Source organism: Anolis carolinensis, chromosome 5, assembly GCF_035594765.1.
Source record: "Anolis carolinensis isolate JA03-04 chromosome 5, rAnoCar3.1.pri, whole genome shotgun sequence".
Taxonomy (NCBI): Eukaryota; Metazoa; Chordata; class Lepidosauria; order Squamata; family Dactyloidae; genus Anolis; species Anolis carolinensis.
In genome coordinates, this window is record NC_085845.1 from 70,934,281 (window position 1) to 70,954,206 (window position 19,926).

At 43.5% G+C, this 19,926-nt stretch overlaps 2 protein-coding genes across 3 annotated transcripts in view; one reads left to right on the forward strand and one right to left on the reverse strand.

Annotated features, from left to right (window-relative positions):
• pdgfrl (platelet derived growth factor receptor like) overlaps positions 1 to 19,926 on the reverse strand; it is a 58,986-nt gene that overhangs the window by 11,240 nt on the left and 27,820 nt on the right. The window contains exon 6 of one of the 2 annotated variants that reach the window (XM_016994040.2): positions 7,903 to 11,391. The exons of the other annotated variant lie outside the window; for it this stretch is intronic. Within the exon in view, the coding sequence (XP_016849529.2) occupies positions 11,359 to 11,391 (33 nt within the window). The 3' untranslated portion in view covers positions 7,903 to 11,358. Of the gene's footprint in view, positions 1 to 7,902; positions 11,392 to 19,926 lie in introns of those variants that run through there. 2 annotated transcript variants of the gene reach the window in all.
• On the forward strand, positions 6,387 to 16,160 carry LOC107982915 (microtubule-associated tumor suppressor 1 homolog). Its single transcript, XM_062981513.1, has 3 exons — positions 6,387 to 6,627; positions 8,259 to 8,356; positions 15,625 to 16,160. The coding sequence occupies exons 1-3, from the start codon at positions 6,502 to 6,504 to the stop codon at positions 15,653 to 15,655; spliced, it is 255 nt and encodes an 84-aa protein (XP_062837583.1). The 5' UTR covers positions 6,387 to 6,501; the 3' UTR covers positions 15,656 to 16,160.

Below are 19,926 nucleotides of genomic sequence, written 5' to 3' on the forward strand. Positions count from 1 at the left end.
AGCAAGATTGTTTTCTGCTGCCCTGGAGACTAGGACGCGGAACAATGGCTTCAAACTAAAGGAAAGGAGATTTCACCTGAACATCAGGAAGAACTTCCTCACTGTGAGGGCTGTTTGGCAGTGGAACTCTCTGCCCCGGAGTGTGGTTAAGTCTCCTTTTTTGGAGGCTTTTAAGCAGAGGCTGGATGGCCATCTGTCGGGGGTGCTTTGAATGCGATTTCCTGCTTCTTGGCAGGGGGTTGGACTGGATGGCCCATGAGGTCTCTTCCAACTCTACTATTCTATGATTCTATGATCTCTCTTTTATCAGCACTTTTGTGACTATGGGTTGGGCAAGTATTCTAAACCATTTCATGCTTGCTTCTGCAGAGAAGCAACACTATCTCTATGCTATCCTATCTCTGTATATAAGGGGTTAGAGTTACACTTTTTAAAAGTCTTTTTTTCAACTTACAGACATCCGGCTTACAAATGATTCTTAGTTAAGAACTGGGGTGAAACAACAGGAAGTGAGAGAAATCTAACCTTTGGAAGGGAAATTCACACCTAAAAGAGTTATCATAGAGAAAAGGCGCCACCTATCTGAAAGTAATCCTAGTTTTCTCCTGTGGTCACAATGGTGATGGTACATTTTTTGAGCATTTTTCACCCCCACCCAAATTAATGCAAAACTATTTGCGAGGGAACAGGTGTCTGTAGGCTGAGAACGCAATTTCGATGGCTTCCTCTCACCGGATACACATTTTTCATGTTAATGCACTGTTGTTTATAACACAAGAGTGTGCCAACTTCATTTTCCCTCAACACAATTCACATCCCTGTCTTAAAAACGGAAACCAAGTATTTTCTTTTAACCAGTAGCAGCAGATCTAAAGAACACTTGTAAGATGTTAATAAAAACTCATAAAGGACCAGAGAGTAAACTTTTCTACAATAATAATTGAACCATCCAGAATGGCAGTTTTCAAAGCTTGAAAAAAGACCCCCACAAAATTCAGAGGATCAGGACAGTAAAGTGATGCTGTTCCTTCTCATCCATGTAACTGGAAATAGTAATGTTTTGCTATAATGCACTAGCTGTGCCCGGCCACGCGTTGCTGTAGCTTATGGGAATCATTTGTTGGCCAGGTGGAATAGCAGTGAATAGCCTTGCAGCCTCAAAGCCAGGCTGTTTCTTCTTATGGGAATCCTTGTTTGTTGAGCTGGAATGCAATAGAATAGGGTTGATACTAGGAAGCCTGGGTACTTGTGTTCTAGGGGAATGGTTTTTTGGGCTGCTAGAACTGCAATGAATGGCCTCACTGCTTCAAAGCCTGGCTGCTTGCTACCTAGAGGAATCTTTGGTTGGTCAGCTTCAATACTACAGATTAGTATCACTGCTTCAAAGCCTGGCCGCCTTCTACCAAGGTTAATTCTTTGTTGGTCTGGTTGAATTGTACTGAATAGCCTTTCAGCTTCAATGCCTGGCTGTGTTATACCTAGTGGAATCCTTGTTTGGCGAGCTGAAGTAGCACCCTCAATCAAAGAGATGCTTTGAAGCCTGGCTACTTCCTTTATAGGGGAATCATTGTTTGGCCAGCTTGAATTGCACTGAATAGTCTTGCAGCTTAAAAGCCTGGCTGCTTTCTACATAGGGCATCCTTGCTAGGCCAGGTCGAATGGTACGGAGTAGCCTCATGGTTTCAAAGCCGGGGCTTTTCCACCTAGGGGAAATCATGGTTTGCCAGGTTGAATAGCACTGAATAGCTTTGCTGCTTCCAAGCCTGGCTGCTTTCTACCTTGCGGAATCCTCGGTTGGCCAGGTTGAATAGCAATTTATAGTCTTGGTGTGGCAGGTATGAATGCTGCAGTTAGCCACCTTGATTAGCATTTAATGGCCTTGCAGCTTCAAAGCCTAGCTGCTTCCTGTCTGGGGGAATTCTTTGTTGGGAGGTGTTAGCTGGCCCTGGTTGTTTCCTGTCTGGAATTTCCCTGTGTTCAAAGTGTTGCTCTTTATTTACTGTCCTGATTTTAGAGTTTATATTGTTCTGTATTATTATAACACAGTAATTATTATATATTATATTTACAATCTTATATTATCTGCTTAGAACTGGATTATATGAGGTCCTTCTACACAGCTGTATAAAATCCACACTGAACTGAATTATATGGCAGTGTGGTCTCAAGATAATCCAGTTCAAAGCAGATACTGTGGATTATGTGCCTTGGCATTCTGGGTTATATAGCTGTGTGGAAGGGCCTTGAGTCTACACTGCCATATAATCCAGTTCAAATCAGATAATCTGTATTTTATAGGCAGTGTGGATGAGGCCTAAGTGCACTCTGCCTGTCCTCTGGGTGCCATTTTGGCTGAGGGAGTTGCTAGGACACGAAGAGGGCAGAGCCTAAAGGCAGCGCGGGGCCTAAAGGCAGCAGGGCTTACCTTTCTGACTGGCAGTTAGGGGAGAAAGACTCTTCCTCATCCTCTGTAATTTGGACTATTTTTCTAGGATTTTTCAATTGAAAGACATAGATTGGATGACTATATCTTTTGTGGACAAATTTGGTGATTTGGTTCAGTGGTTTTGGTGTTTACTCCATGGGAAAAACACACATTACATTTTTATATATACAGATTGACAGAATGGGGATTGAAGTATCTGTTGATCTGATATGTTAGTAAATGTTCTGGTTTTCTGGAACTTACTGATCTTGCATCTTGGAAATTAATTCTTGCATTCTGGGATGAGCACTCTCCTGCTTTATCATACTTTGACATATTCCTTTTATCAAGAGTGAGTTGGTAGCCTTTAAAAGTGGGAAAAGAAAATAATGTGTGAGTACAAGATGGGAACAGGAGCTAGGACTGTGTACTAGTTATATGTCAAAAACCACATAGGGTGGGTATAATCTCTGACTTAGTGATAGAATGCTTTGGGTAATACATTTCCAGGTTCAGTTGCTAACATCTTTAGATAAGTCAGAAAAACTCTGTAACAATAGCGGCAAACAATCACCAGTCAGCATTGATAGTTTTGGCCTGGATGAAGCAAACATCCTATTCTGTATAAAGCCATTTTCTGTGGTCTTACAGAATAACATCAAACATGAAATTCTGTTAATTTTCTTAATTAGCCAGCCATTTCCTGGTGCACATCTGATATTAACTTCTGCTGTGGAAGAGTGTTAGTGCAGGAATTGGTTGCTTATTGAATTCTTATTCATACATTAAGAACCTCTAACTATAGAACCGATATCCACAATTTCACCTACCTTATCTCTAGGAATTCGTTAGGTCGTCCAGTTGTTTCCATGGTATGCTTCCCTCAGAGAGTTGTGTTGGACGATCCAGAAAATTCCTAGAGATGATGCCTCTCTTGAAATCTCTAGGTCCTCCAGTGCCACTCTGTGATATGATGGGGCTAGAGGTCAGGGACTTTAATGGCATTTGCTTGTATCCAGAGTTTCAGAAAACAGCAGACCAGCTGGGAATATTTCTACTTCTGATATAGGGGTCCTACTGTGTTCATCTCCAAAGTTGTTCTTTTTTTATTAAATGCAAGCTTTGTTAGATTATGCTATTCAGATATATTAGTGCAGCCGATAAAAAGCACCTATTTATCATAGGGTAAGAAGAGACCTCCAAGGGCCATCCGGAACAACCCCCTGCCATGCAGGAACACACAAATAAAGCCCTCCCAACAGATGGCCAGCCATCCTATGCTTTAAAACCCCCAGAGAAGTAGACTCCACCACCCTCTAAAACAGAATATTCCACTGCCAAACAGCTCTTACCATCAGAAAGTAATTCCTAGTTTGACTCCATTGTTCCATGTCTTACTTTCTGGAGCCACAGAAAATAAGCTTGTACCATTCTCAATGTGCTATCTTTACATATAGCCCTGTTTTCATCTAACAAATGTTTCCAGCACATGCTTAATGTTTCTTAATTTTGATTGCCCCCACCTCCAGATTTATTTTAGCCAGTTTTGTTTGTAACTCAGAAATGAAAGATGAAAGCTCACTGCAAGAACGGTGCCTTAAAATGTATCATCTGAACAGTGAGCCATTCATTTATTAAGAGTAGTGACTCTTACTTATCTCATGGGTGGATCCCTACCATACTGCTCCCAGATTTCTAAGAACAATACCTTAGCTGTTGCTGTTATCCAGGTTTGTAGGAGTGGCTAGCCACTAATCGGGTTATTAATTCAGAAAAGCTAAAAATAAGATCCATTATCTATTATTACCACTCTATTCTGCCTTAGTCAGACCATACCTGGAATACTGTGTCCAATTCTAGGCACCGCAGTTGAAGGGAGATGTTGACAAACTGGAATGTGTCCAGAGGAGGGCAACTAAAATGATCAAGGGTCTGGAGAACAAGCCCTATGAGGAGCGGCTTAAAGAACAGGGCATGTTTAGCCTGCAGAAGAGAAGGCTGAGAAGAGACATGATAGCCATGTATAAACATGTGAGGGGAAGTCATAGGGAGAAGGGAGCAAGCTTGCTTTCTGCTGCCCTGGAGACTAGGACGCAGAACAATGGCTTTAAACGACAGGAAAGGAGATTCCACCTTAACATTAGGAAGAACTTCCTCACTGTGAGAATGTTCGGCAGTGGAACTCTCTGCCCCGGAGTGTGGTGGAGGCTCCTTCTTTGGAGGCTTTTAAGCAGAGGCTGGATGGCCATCTGTCGGGGGTGCTTTGAATGCGATTTCCTGCTTCTTGGCAGGGGGTTGGACTGGATGGCCCATGAGGTCTCTTCCAACTCTATTATTTTATGATTCTATGATCTGTAGAGGTGGTCAGGATGTTTTCCCTGCCCTCTCCCCCTTTGATAGATGCCGGATAAATATCATTTCTGGGTGCTTGAAAATTACTATCAAAATAGATCTAACTAATGCTAAATCCCATATGATAGCATAACATAAACTCTATATTGATATTAATATTGAAATGGAGTAATTAAAATTAAATAAAGACAAATTTAACTTTGTTAACACAGTTTTACTGTATTATACATATATGTTAATGTTTATTCAAAGTATTATTTCTTTGATTCTTTGCCCGTTGCTTGATAGTTTAAATTAACTGAGAATATACTGTATTTCTCTCCTTTTTGTGATATTTTAATTACAGGCTGGTTTTTGTGCTAACAACAAATGTTGTGTCACATACACTGGGAGGGGGATGTAAACTTGGTATTTTCTCTAAAATTTTGACCCATTCAGAAACCTGCACCCTCTGGCTCTTATATTTTGCATTGGGGTTTATCATCTCATAGAAAACTAAGCATTCACTGTTAAAGTTCATGTTTATCTTTGTTACAAAGTACGTTACACTTAATGTTTATCTTTGTGTTATTTCCTCAAAGTTACAGAAGTGTGTGCCTTGGAGGCTAGAAAGTTTGTCGAATACTAGTTAAACACTGTATATTATTCCTTAGAGTGTCCTTTATTCATCTTTCAAGTTAAGATCATAGGGACGTTTAGTTAAAAAAATGTTTCAAGGACCTTATGCATCCAGTTTCAAGGGTGTTATTTAAACATATCAGCTTCTTTGCTATTTCCTGAATTCAGGGCCATCTGTGTTTTTCTAACATTGTCCTCAGTGATTCATATCTTGGCTTCTCTTTCCTTTCTCTTGTCTTTCTGCAGATACCTTGTAAGTTAATTATTGATAATTGTCATGTTTTCTGCTTGGGATGTTCATTAACATGATGTGTCGCTTTGTTGTTTTTTCCACAGAGAGCTGAAGTGTTAAAGGAAAATAAAAATTTGTGCCTAGAACTTGTCAATGCTTGCTGCGAATTCGGTAAGAGCATCCTAACTTGTGTTTCTCTTCATTTCAAAATAAAATAAAATAAATGCAACATCAAAACTGACTTAAGAGACATACGTCATAGTATCGAATCAGTTCAATCTAATTCCCTGACTACACTCTATCCAAACATTTTTGATGTACATTTCTGTGGAGACACCTAAATAATCTCTTGTGCAGCCCACTGCCTCCAGAAGTCATAAAAGTAATGGAATGAAGTCCTAATCGGGTGCCATTGCACTGCCACATGATCTCAGATTCAATAAAACGGATTCTGGAAGGGTACATAATTTACTGAAGAGCACATGTAGACAAACAGCATGTTCGAGATAAGTTGTTACATGGCCCAGGGAACAAAACTGAGCCTTTCAGCATCCTATACGTATGTCTCAGGGCACAAAAAAGGTTTCAAGAAAAGGCTGGAGCCATCATAGGCCATGCCTTCTAATCCCGACACAACCAGGCAACCCAGAAGAATACCACTGACTACCTGAATCCTCATGTCCTTGTGAAAACCACAAGGAACTTCTCATGTGCCACTCAGGTTGTTCTATTTTTAAGATAATGTTGAAAATACTTATGGTGCTTTCCAAACAGCATTGAAATATCTATGGCGCTTCTTGTCCAACAGGTAGAAGTATTCCTAAAGTTCTGCATTTTTTTCGAAATGCACTAACATTATTTATCTCCTCTAGCAATGGTTTCTGCAGCCTACCAGAAACTGGAGAGAGATATACATTATCAACATGTATTTTATGAAGAATTTGTGAAAAATCTCTATCAAAAGCATCAAAGAGATTTATCTGAACTGCTCCAGGAGCATGTAAGTGGGGCTGGAGTTTGACAGAGATTCTTCTGTAGTGTTCTTTGATCACAATCTCATGCACTCCTCTCATGAGATTCTGGTTTAAATTTAAAAGGCGGCTCGCCATTTCTTTAATCTTATATGTTGCTCCTCTACTTTATTAAAGCATGGGTCAGCAAGAGGAAACCAAATTTTAAAGGATGGCTTCTTCTCCTTTGGCCTTTTTATATGCCATCTTTTATAATCCAAATACTCTTTTCCATGCCAGAGTTGGGGGGCTGCGGGCAGTTGTCACTGAACAGGAGCCCCCTATTCCCTCCCTTTGAGAATGCATATTCAGTTCTGTGTGGGAAATGGAAGATTGTAACATTTTCAAGCTGTTTTGTATTGTCTCACCTTTCTAGGTGTGGCAGTTAGACTCTCCCTCTCTCACATATGCGCTTGTGTTACTGAGACTGGGCAGAGCCCAAACATAAGAAACAGAATGTAAATACTGGAGTCTAGGTCTCAGGTTACAACCATATTAACATAAGGAATGTTTGGAATCTATGTTTGACAAAGTTTATGCAAAATTAATTTCTCTGTACAAGTTGAGCCTCCCTTACAAAAAAATGCTTGGAACAAGAACTTTTCTGGATTGTGGATTTTTTTTTGGGGGGGGGGGGGGATGTCTGTATTTTCATATACATAGTGATTGAGGGAAAGGGGATGGGTTATAAGTCCAACACTTGCCAAGCTTTTCCTCAAGGAGCTCTTGCTCCACTACTTTCAGAAATTTAACAAGGGAAGAGAGGAAGGAAAGTATGGGAGGACTCTACTTTAAAAAAGACATGCCAGGGGTTTCCCCAACTGCCTGCACGCTTTCTGACCTTTTACTAGGAAAGCTAGGAAAGGAGGGAAATACATGCTCATCTCATGGATGTACCTCATTCCCTGGGCTGGTTACATGTAGCAGACAAAGAGGTAGTTACCGTGGCCTGTTTCCAAGGCACCTGGCCCACTGTGCACTGCATTGACCAGCAGGGAGGTGAGCCCAGAAGCATGTGGACGTTGCTTAGGACCTTTTGCTATGCCCAAAGCAGGGAATGATATCCAGGAACTGCAGGAAGAAGGGGTATATATATATATATTAGTAAGTGAAAAACCAATATAGGTTGAGCCAGTACTCCTGACATGATATAAAGGTCAGAAAATGTATAAAAAAGTGAGTTTGGCTTTCTCTCTTCAGAGTACATAGAAGATATACTGGTAGATCCCAGGAACAAGGACCAGAATCAGAAGGGCATCTCCCAGTTATCCATTATAGTTTTGTTTATTTAAAAGACTTACTGTTTTCATTGTTGGTTCTACAGTAGTTCAGTTAACTTCTATGTCTTACTGGTATGGCTAAATATACAAATCTGGAAGGAAAAAGCAAGAGGCTGTTCAATTTTTTTCTAAATTTATCTGGAAAATAGATATGTCACTGGAGCAGAAATACAATCCGGTATATTTTTTCTTAGTGAATGAATGACAAAAGACTATTTGTTGAATAACAAACTAATTGAAAAAGCTTCCATTAGATTTGTGTGTCATTGAAGTGTAGTTAGTTAGCCATCCTTACCTCTGTATCTAGTAAAAATATATTCAATTTGTGCATTTTATCCAAGGTGGAGATCAACAAGGCGTTGTTAGAAAAAACGCAAAAACTCCAACAAGAAAATGAAGAGCTCAAAGTGCGCATGGATAGACAAATGGAGCTGTCCAGGTACTCTAGAAAATTAGTTTTAGTTGTGCTGTCTCTTTACAGCCGCAATATATCTGATGCAGGGGAGGATGTAGAACAGTGGTTCTCAACCTGGGGTCCCCAGATGTTTTTGTCCTACAACTCCCAGAAATCCCAGTCAATTGACCAACTGTTAGGATTTCTGGGAGTTGAAGGCCAAAAACATCTGGGGACCCCAGGTTGAGAACCATGGATGTAGAAGGTGAAGGACTAAATTGAGTTAAAAATCTGGGAGTCAAACTGTTGGCTTTCATATGAGGTAGGATGAAACCTTGCAAAATTCCAGGAAGGGGGTAATGTAGCTCCCTAGCCTCCAGCAGTTGCTTATCCCTAGCATGATATCTTTCCTTAAAGACAACAAAAGAGGAAGGCAATGCCAAGCTGCCATCTCCCAAAACTCCAGTGCTGAAGCAGTGGGACTCTGTGCTTCCTGCTGGCAGGATGGGATAACCATGCAGAAGAATGGGTTGCTTACCTGTAACCATGTTTTTTCGAGTGGGCACCTGTGAAATCCACACGTATGGGTTTTCCTGCGTTTGCGCAGTCAGTGTCAGAATTCTCTAGAAGCTTTTCAAAGAAACATTTTGGCAGAGGCCCCGCCCAATCTCCCTTTGTAGTACAAATAGCCGGTAGGAGGAGCCAACATCCCAGTTCCTCAGCTGCAAGAGGGCAGTTGAGAAAACTGAGGCATGACGTGCTGTGGGGAGGAAGGGCGGGGATGTGTGGATTTCACAGGTGACCACTCGAAGAAACATGGTTACAGGTAAGCAACCCATTCTTCCTTCTTTGTGGTCACTGTGAAATGCACACATATGGGTGACTAGCAAGCTACTAACCTGGAAAGGTGGGCGTCATGGCAGGCAGGAAGACAGCACCGCTCTGCCGAAGGCGACATCTTTCCTTGACAGGACATCCACTTTATAGTGAGATGTAAAGGTCAATGGTGTGGCCCAGGTCGCTGCACGGCAGATCTCATCCTGGGATACTCCTTTCATGAATGCCCGCAACGTGGCAACTGCTCTCGTGGAATGAGTTTTGACATCCATCGGTAGATCTCGACCAGCAAGCTGGTATGCAAGGTGTATCGTGGCAACAATCAATTTAGATACCCGCTGTGGTGTCACCAGGAGACCCAGGGAGTCCTCCCTGTATTTAAGGAAGAGTCGGGGCAATTTCCTGAATGGACGAGTTCTAGCGAGGGCTCTCCTGGCATCTAGAGCATGGAGAGAGCGTTCTAGTGGGGTAGAAGGGTTCTGGAAAAAAGCTGGAAGTATTAAGCCCTGTGACAGATGAAATTGGGAAACGACCTTTGGCAAGAAAGCAATATCTGTCCGAAGGACAGCCTTATCTCTGTGAAACCGAAGGTAAAGCTCATCAGCTCGCAAGGCACAAAGTTCGCTGGCTCGTCTCGCAGTTGTAATCGCCAGTAGAAAGGCTGTTTTCCAGGACAGATGTTGTAAGGAGGTTGTTGCCATGGGCTCAAAGGGAGATTTGGATAGTTGGGATAAAACGAGTTCTAAACTCCAGACAGGCGGTGGTGGTTTAACTGGCGGGTACAAGTTATTATAACCTTTTAGAAAAAGGGTCAGCAAAACAAGATGGTTGCCTGGCCTTGCGACGGAACCACGAAAGGGCTGCCAAGTAACATTTAATAGATGATATGGAAAGGCTTCTCCGAGAGAAAGACAGAAGGAAATCAAAAATTACCCTGGTGGGGGCCGAAGCAGGGTCGACACGAGCGAGTTTTGCAAAGGAGCAGAAGCACCACCATTTAGAGTTGTAGGATGCCTTAGTCGAGGCTTTATGTGCTGCCTCAATGACAGCCCTTACTGGGTCCAACAGACTAGTTGCGATCGTATCCTCCATGCCGTGAGTCGGAGGGACCTTGCGTCCGGGTGTCGAACTTCTCCGTTCTGCGTTGTGAGGATATCTGGTTGGAAGTGTAACTGGCGAAATTCTCTCCAAGACACCTTGAGGAGAGGGCCGAACCAGGAATAACGCGGCCACCAGGGGGTTATTAGTATACAGTCTGAGTTGTTCTCTAGAAGTTTGGTTAAGGTCTGAGTTATCAGTGGTATCGGGAGGAACGCATACAGAAGTCCCGGGGACCAGGTGTACAGAAAGGTGTCCCCCAGGCACCCCATTGTTGGGTCTGGGGGGAGCCGGGCACAAAACAGGGTGCGTTGGGTATTCTCCGGTGTGGCAAATAGGTCTATCACCGGAGTTCCCCATGTCGCAAAAGGCGTAACTAACGCCTGAGGATGCACTCTCCATTTGTGACAAGAGTTGGGGCTCCTGCCAGCAAGTTTTCTTTCCCTGGGAGATATAGTGCAGTCAAGTAGATCCCCCGCTTGATGCACCAATATCAGATTTGGAGTGTGAGGTGAAGGAGGCTTCGGGACCGAGTCCCTCCTTGCTTGTTGAGATAGAACTTGGTCACGGTGTTGTATGTTAAGATGTGGACTACCTGACCCGACAGGCGTTGTTCGAAAGCTCTGAGGGCTTTTTGGACGGCAAGCATCTCCAGGTAGTTTATGTGGTGTCGCTGTTCTGGTGAGGTTTTATACATGAGCGCCCCATCCAAGGCGAGAGGAGTCTGTGGTGAGAGTCGTTGATGGACGTGGGTAACGGAATGGCATCCCCTTCTGGACATTGTGTCGAGACATCCACCAGTGTAACGTCTCGCGGACTGGGTCTGGCCTGGACAGTCTGGTGTTTGGGCAGTCGTGAAGGGCATCGAATACTCTGATAAACCACGACTGCAGGGGGCGCATCCTTAGTCTGGCGAAAGGTGTGACTGATGTTGTCGATGCCATGTGTCCTAGTAGTGATTGTATGAGGTTGGTGCAGATGTCCCATGAAGCAAGGACCTTGGCGACTGTTCTTCGCAGCACTTCGAAGCGGTCGTCTGGTAAGAAGGCTTTCTGCTTTGTGGAGTCGATAATAGCTCCAATGAAATGGACAGATTGAGATGGTTGGAGAGATTACTTTTCTCGGTTGACGACCAATCCGAAATCCTGAAGGAGAGATAACATGAAATCAATATCCGACAGTAACTGGGATCTAGAGTTTGCCACGAGAAGCCAATTATCAATGTACTGGTAAACTACCACTCCTTGTTGGCGAAGGAAGGCAGCAACAACGGCCATACACTTGGTCGACAAACCAAAAGGGAGAACATTAAAACAATAAGAGTCATGTCCAATTCTAAAACTAAGAAACCTGTGGTAGAACGGCCGGATCCCTATGTGAAAATAGGCATCCTTCAAGTCAACTATAGCAAACCACATGTCCTTGCGTATCAACGGTAAGATCATGGAGAGTGTAATCATGTGAAATTTGTGGGGTGTAATATAAAGGTTTATCTCCCAAAGGTCCAAAATGGGATGGAGGCCTCTGTCCTTCTTGGGTACTAAGAAGTATCTAGAAAAATAACAATTATGGAGATCAGAGGCGTTAAGCCACAAGAGATTGTATTTTGTCAAGCGGGGGGGGGGGGGGGAGGGTGGCGTTGACTTAATATGCCCTGTCGGGGGCAAGGAGTGAAATTCAATAGCATATCCTTACTGACAATATTTAGCACCCATTTGTCCGAGGTGATTTGGGACCAGGCGTTTAGGAAGAGAGCCAGGCGATCCCAGAAATCGATTGGTTGGGGGGACAGTGATCCCGCTCCCACAGACGCAGTTGGCAACGGCCAATCTGAAACAGGAGAAGCCTCAACAAAACAAGAGGCAGAAAAAGGTGCAACAAAACCAGGAACATTAAACAAGGTTGTCCTCAAACAGTTGCACCCAGCAGGGCTAAATTTCATGAAATTATGTCCGGTCAGGCTAAACCTGACAACTGGAGGCATAGGTTTGCCTGGTCCTACCCTGCTGACAGCGCCTAGTTGAAGAAGTAGAGGTTCTCCTGGAAGCGGCCGGTTGAGGCAGCAGGTGCGGCCGTGATCCGTAGGGAGCTGGGCTATAGCGCCTTCTCTGGGCAGGTAGATATGAAGGCCATCTTTGACGGTTTTGGGCCAGAGGTTGCGACGGGAGGCCAAACCTATGGGCTGTCTGGTGCATCTGGTGTGTGCGTTCAAGGCTGGAGTTGGTGTTCGGCTTAAAGAGACCCGTCTCATCAACCGGAAGATCTTCTATTGCCGACCGGGCATTGGAAGAGAGGGTTGATGATCGCAACCACACGTGATGCCACAGGGCAATCGCTGAGGCAAATAACTTGCTTGCAGAGTCAGCTGTGTTTTCCTAACTTGGTTAAGGTCTGAGTTATCAGTGGTATCGTAATCCTGCCAGGAGGTAAGTGCTCAAGGTATGGCGCAACCTTGTTCCAAAGATAGTTTTGGTAGGCCCCTATGTAAGCCCCGTAGTGGGCTAAGCGGGCGAAAAGGCTGGCCGAGGTGTAGATCTTGTACCCCATAGCATCCAGTTTCTTCCCCTCTCTGTCAACTGGGACTGAGTGAGATCTATGTGACAGATGGGCTTGAGACATATCAACAACTATAGAGTTGGGTTTTGGATGCTTATCTAACCATTCTGCTGATGACAAGTCAAGTCGATAGGGATTGTCTGCCTTTTTTGAGATAGCCGGTACCATGGCAGGTGCTAACGTAGAGGGCTTGAGTAACTGGAGGAGGTAGGGAAGCGGAGAGAGAGGGGTTGATGGCGGGGTCTGCTGTTGTTCCTGAGAGAAGACTGGGTCCTCGACCACCATAGGTACGTGGGGAGTGGGTAGATTCAATGCTTTAGCCAAGCGAGAAATTAAAGCAGAGAAACTATGCATCTCCTCAGGGGAGTCACCCTCTGCATCAGCGAATGGAGTGGCAGGTAGAGCCTCCCCTGGGCTTTCCGAAGAACCAGACTCTGATTCGCTTCCTGTGTCTAGGACTGGAGAGGCGTTGGCCCTTGGAGTGGGGGCTATAGGTTAGGGAGGGGGCTAAGGCGCTTGGGTTGGTACATCCGTCATAACTGTTTGGGCTGGCACAGGCCCTGGGTTTGAGGACGGGCCCATTGCGTGACGCGAGGACACAACAGTCGGGGGCTGGGTGGCAACTGTCCCCATGGTCTCACAGGGTGGCGGGACTGCTCCCTGGGGCCGCGGTGGCAATGGCCGTAGTAAAAGGGCGCCATGGCATGAAAATAGTCTCTTGTATATATGGGGTCACCGTGAAAGTAGTAAGGAGAGGGCGACCTGAGCCTGTACGAAGGTCCCGGACCCGGAATCTCCACGAATCTGAAGATGGAGAGCAACAGCGCCTCCTCCCCGAGTGGTGTGGCCTCCTCGAAAGCGAGTGGTCTTGGGACAGAGCTCTGTCCCCCTCCTGTGCTTCCATCGTCGGGATCGAGGACAGTCCCGGGGCGGCAACGGATGGTGGGGCCTGTTGCAGAGGTTCCACCTCCTCAATCAAAGATGGCGCGGGAGGCGTGGCCAGCTCATTTGCCCCAAAGGATAGCGCCTCCGATGACGGAGGGGGAGCCAATGGCACAAGTTGGAGCTCCAGCAGGGAATTTGATACTCCCACTCATCCAGGTTGAAGTTGGTTGGCATCACCAATGGAGTGTCAGCATAAAGGCCTGCCTCGCTGCTTGTGCCGGATCCCGGCATCGCGGGACTTGACTGCACGGGGAAAAACTGCGTCGGTCCCAATTTCTTTTTCTCCGGCCTTTAGGAAGCCCTAGCTCCCGCCATAGAAGCCTTGGCTTTTTTGGTTTTGGGCTTCTTCGGGAGAGGAGCGGCCGCATCGGATACAGTTCCTGAAGGTAAGTGGGTTTGGCCTTCATTAGCAGGGCCATTAGGGGAGCCCGCAGCAGATGGAGGGCATGGAGGCTTGGAGGCTGCCCTTTTGGGGGCTTGAGGTGGTAGCAGAAGTACCTGCTCATAAAGTTAGGCCTTCAAGCGGGTTTCACGGTTCTTGCGTGCTTGGGGTGTGAAGGATTGGCATATGGCACACGATCTAGCCACGTAGCCCTCCCCCAAGCATAGAAGGCACTTTGCGTGACCATCCGTTTCAGGGAGTTACCCCCGCACTCAGAGCATTTCTTAAACATCGCAGCCATGGAGAACAAGGCCAACAGAGATGGGCACTGGCCTGATAGATGGTTGGTCAAATCCGGAATGATGAGGTTGGAGACGGAGGCAAAAGAGTTGTCAAAGAAGTCTGTTAGTCAGGAAAAAAAACCGAGCTAAGCAGTCCAGGTAATAGCTAGTCTAGCAGTAAGAGATTCCTAACTGACACTTGCGGCGGAAAGAAAGGAACTGGGACATTGGCTCCTCCTACCGGATATTTGTACTACAAGGGGAGATTGGGCTGGGCCTCTGCCAAAATGTTTCTTTGAAAAGCTTCTAAAGAATTCTGACACTGACTGCGCAAGTGCACGAAAACCCCTATGTGTGCATTTCACAGGGGCCACAAAGAAGGAAATAACTTTTTTCCAACACTACATTTTTGTTTTTAGGCAAGAGGTAACAACTATAAATGCATTCTTGTGATTAAGAAAATGTAACTACGCAGCTTTTAGAGGAAGTATTTTCACAAATTTAATTTAAACACATGCTCTCTTTTCTGCTGGGACAAAATCTGCAACCATTTATAAGTTACAGATGCTTGCTTATGCTATTATTTCAAAAGGTTTATGTGAAAGTGTCACTGAAGCTTCACCCTGTTACATTAAGCAGAGCAAAGCACGTAACAACCTTTATGTTGGGTGATAATACTGAACAATTGGCTTAGACTATCCCTCTCTTCCCCTGGCCTTGTACCTCTTACTATGTCGGATGACTTTCATCCCAGATAGGAAAAAGCAATAGCAGCCAAAATTTCATCCTTGGGCTTCTCTCCAGGACTGCTAATGAGTATGAGCTACGACCAAGCCAAATCTCTGATTAAACAACAAATAACTAAAGGGCTTGACCTTTAAACCTTACATAGTTTGGGTCCAGTTTACATGTAGAATTGCCTTCTCTGATACAATTCCACTTAGACATCGAGAGTAGCTACCAGAACCCAACTGGCAACCATCACCCAGAGGATGGATTTCATCACCTGCCCCAAGACTATGGAATGACCTGCCAGAAGAACTCAGACAGCTAAATGAGCTGTTGGAATTCAGGATACAATTGAAGACCCTTCCCTTCAGCAGGCCTACCCAGTCAGTTTTAACTTGTGAAATTTAATTTGCATTTCATTCATGTATTTTAATTTATATTTTATTTTTGTGCATCATGTTGTATGTGTTTTTATCTCTTAATAGGCAACTGACTACTGAACAAGCTGCATTATAAGAATCCCTTGAAAAAGAAGCCAAGGTCAATAAGCGGCATTCTATGGAGAACAAAGAGCTTCTGTGGAAGCTGCATAATGGAGACTTGTGCAGCCCAAAAAAACTTTTCCCTAGCACTCCACCAACACCCCCAACACTCCATCAGTCACCCAGAAATTCCAACTCTTTCTCCAGCCCACCCATTTCTCCAAGATAGAAATACTCTGAAGATTTATACTAGCGAAAACACTTGGATTTTCAACCTGCAAGAAGAATGACATTAGATTTATAGCACTGTGAAATTTTGGGAGATGTTCAGCAAAAACACCACTGCTGGTTTAGGCACATTTCTTAATTATTCTGCAATCTGTGAAGTTAATGAGACATCCACAGTAGCCTTAGGTGAGGATGTCGGCAAGTTAAGAGGCATTTAGCTGAGCTCCGGTATCGTCATTGTTTTCCTTACTTTTATCTTTTATCTTTTATTTATATTTTAATATTATTTTGCTTCCATTCTGCTCCAGCCCGTTTCCGTTATCTCCAGCTTGAGTAGTGAGCAACATTATTTTAGAAACTCTAGCCATTTGCTCACATTACTTGTGTTGCTTATGCCGCTTCCTACTCATTGTTGCGGAAGACTTTGTCTACTGCTATGAAGAATGCATTTACGATTTAATGTTGTTGCTTGCCACAATAAAACTTTTATCATGTTTACAGAATATTCTAAAACACATTAACTTATTTTGTGTCAACAACTAGAGCAGGAAAAGAACACGCTGTGGAGGAGTGTTGGGATTGTCTGATAAATTGAACTTTCTTAGTGTGGTTTACACAAGAAATAATTATAAGGAGAAAGCCTTGCCTTTACATACCCTTATGGTGGAGAGGAAATATAGACAAACAAAGATGAAGCAATTCTTTCCACTGGAAAAGACCCACCAGGGGCTGTTGGTAGACATTGATGTTGATGAGGGCCCAGGGATCACGAGGGAACCTGATCCTTATCCCAAACAAGGTGGTGTTTATTAAAATTCCTAAACCAGGAAAGCTCTCAAGTCTGGAAGAATGTAAATCCCATGTGATAAGTCTTATGGGGGGGTTGTATACAACTGATATAGACCAGATTGATTATTTGTATAATGTCGCATTGTATATTGATGCCATAGTCTCCTTTATCGACCTAAATATAGCTAAGTTCATTATAAGAGCTAGAGACTTATTCTCAAAAAAAAAAAAAAAACCATCACGATAACAAGATTTTTCCAGAAGGTCCGTACTCAAGGAGTTTTAGATGGCACAATTAAATCAGAGGAACAGCAAGCAGCGGTGAAGAGAAGTGGACAGTTGCTGAGCCCCCTTGAGGTCCAAGCTGACGGGTCCACAATTGAGGGAAAAGATGCCTCCGGCCAGGAAAACCAATTTTGCTTTGAGGAACAGTCACTAATAGAGGCATATGCGAACTTGCCAAGAAAGGAGCAATGGGCTATCCTAGATAGATTGCAGGTGCGAAGTGGCCATCTAAGGGAAATATATTCTGAAAGGTTATATTTAAATGAAGAAGGACATACCAGACCAAGGGAATGGCAAAGAGTAGCCCAGGATAGTACAGACTGGCTGAAGATGAGATTTTTGGACCCTGAAGAAAGAGCAGAACCATCCATTAATCACTTCCCACTGACCCCAGAAGTGAAAGTTATGAAACCCCAAATTATTAATCCCTGTGTGGTCTATGACAATGATCTTACTATATGCCCCTGGGATGCTCCTATGGGTACTGAAGTAGAGGGCAAGGGGTCAATTCCTATAAAGGCATGAAGGACATATACGAGGGCTGAAAAGGTAGGGCCACAGATGAGAATTACATCAGCAAATAGAAATTGTGGTTTGAAACAGACCCCAATCACAAAATTCTTTCCATCTATAGTGCCTGGAAATAAAGAGGACATGGCAAAGGTCCCTGGAGAGGAGAACCCTACTCATCCACTCAAAAATAGGGTTATCCAGAAAGTTAGTTATCAGAGGACAGGAGGGTTATTAAATCTGACCAAGAGACAGCACAATAAACTAGTAGAACTTAGACATGTTGAATCACATCTAATTGATTCTGGCTTGAACAACTATACAAAAATGAAAACAGCAAAGGAGCTAAAGATTGTGTCCTGGAATATATCTGGATGAGCTGGAAAATTAGTTTGTAGAATATTTACAGGAGTTCTCTATTATAATGTTACAAGAAACTTGGGTGGAGGAAGCCTCAAATCTTAATTTTCAGGGTTTTAGAAGTTTTGTGGTGGCTGCTGCGAGGTGGCATAAATGGGGGCGCTGCTGTGGGGGCTTAGCAGTTTTCGTTTCAGTTGAGATAGAAGCTGAGTGTCAAATTGTGACTAATCAGACTAACAATAATATGTTAGTTGTAGAGATAAAATTCAAGAATAATCAGGTTTTACTTTGTTTTAATGTCTATGTGCCTCCAGTAAATTCAGTGTAATCTGCCAAAGAGGTATGGCAGTTTTTATATACAAAATGCTATAAGAATGGTATATATATATATAAAAAAATCAACTTAAATGTATATACTCCCATGCAGGTTTTAACGTGTGTATTATAGTATGCTAGTATTGTTGAGTATTTTCTTTACAGTCCCAACTGGGTACTTCTACAAAGGGAGTCATTCTGGACCTTTAAATTAAACTCTGAATTCCCCAAAGGGCTGAATGATATCATGGATTTCACCTGTTATCTGTAGTGAGTAGAGTATTTCAGTTCACCATGCAAGCCATAGGGCACTTGCAACTTTGAAAAAACACAGAGCCCTGCAAGAGTAACGACGTGTAAGTCAATTATATTTTTGTAAACTCTTTTATGTATTAGATTAAGAATTGAAAACATATGGGGTGTTTATACATATCTATTTTGGTATAACTATCATAGTTACTATTAGTATGTGCCTATGTTTATGTTTAGAAATTGACAACATGGATAGGCCTTGAACTGAAGCAGGACCAAGCAAGTAATTAAGATTAAAAGAGATAGCAATATATCCACAACATACCGTAGAAGATTCTGAGACTCACAGTAAGAAGAAAATTACCATACATCAAAAGACTGTTTAAGATCTTACATAAATTTCCACAACCTGAAGAAGGACTTCCTGAAACGAGGCATTGTACCCGGGATTACTTGTTGTTGCTTAGTTTTGTTTGTATACACACAATCGTTGTGGACTGTTTTCCATTGAGATTGATGTTTTACTTTATATGTTACATAATAAGGTTGTATAATTGTACTTGTATATACACCATATTTGTGGACTATTTTCGGTTGGATATTGATGTGTGTTTTGCTTTATATGTTACATAATAAGATAGTACCCAGTTGGGACTGTAAAGAAAATACTCAACAATACTAGCATACTATAATACACACGTTAAAACCTGCATGAGAGTATATACATTTAAATTGTTGTTTTTTATATATATATACCATTCTTATAGCATTTTGATATAGATATCTGCGCCCTATCGAGTTTTTATATACAGCCTTGGGAAATAGGGCCACTGGTCTGGAAAATACGAACATTGTTTTAGGAGGCAATTTTAACGCGAGGATGGGGAAATCAAATGAGGCACTAGCTCAGCATTTTGGGTTTTATTTAGAGAACCAATTCTCACTTAATAGAAACTCAAGAGATCTGAAATTTAATAAGAACTAGCTTGGAGACCCGGCGATGCCCGGGTCATTTGAGAAAGGCATTATTTGCCTGTGTTCCAAGTGTAGCCTATATCCAATGTCAGCTGGGTTCAGTGGGTGCGGGTGAGCTCCAACTCCCATATGCAAGTCCCATCGTCCAGTGTCCATCCCCCTCCAAACAGAGCCAGTATGTAGAATAGGTCATGAGGGCTCCATGTACCATGTTTGGTCTTGATCAGTCATTTGTGTGGGTCGCGGTGCTCTCAGGAAGTGAGTGAAGGTATTGGAAGTCCCATCGTCCATGGTCCATCATCCTCCAAACTGCACCTGGGTGTAGAGTGAGTCATGGGTGTTCTCTGTTTGAAGTTTGGTCTTGATGAGACATTGATGGGGGTGACAGTGGTCTCAGGAAGTGAATGAATATACTGCAAGTCCCATCATCCAAGGTCCAAGCTCTTTCAAATCTCACCAAGATGTAGAGTGGGCCATGGTGGCTCTATGTGGCAAGTTTGGTCTTGATCAGTCATTGGTGGGGGTCAGAGTAGTCCCAGGAAGTGAGTGAAGATAGTGCAAGTCCCATCATCCACGGTCCCTCCTCCCCCA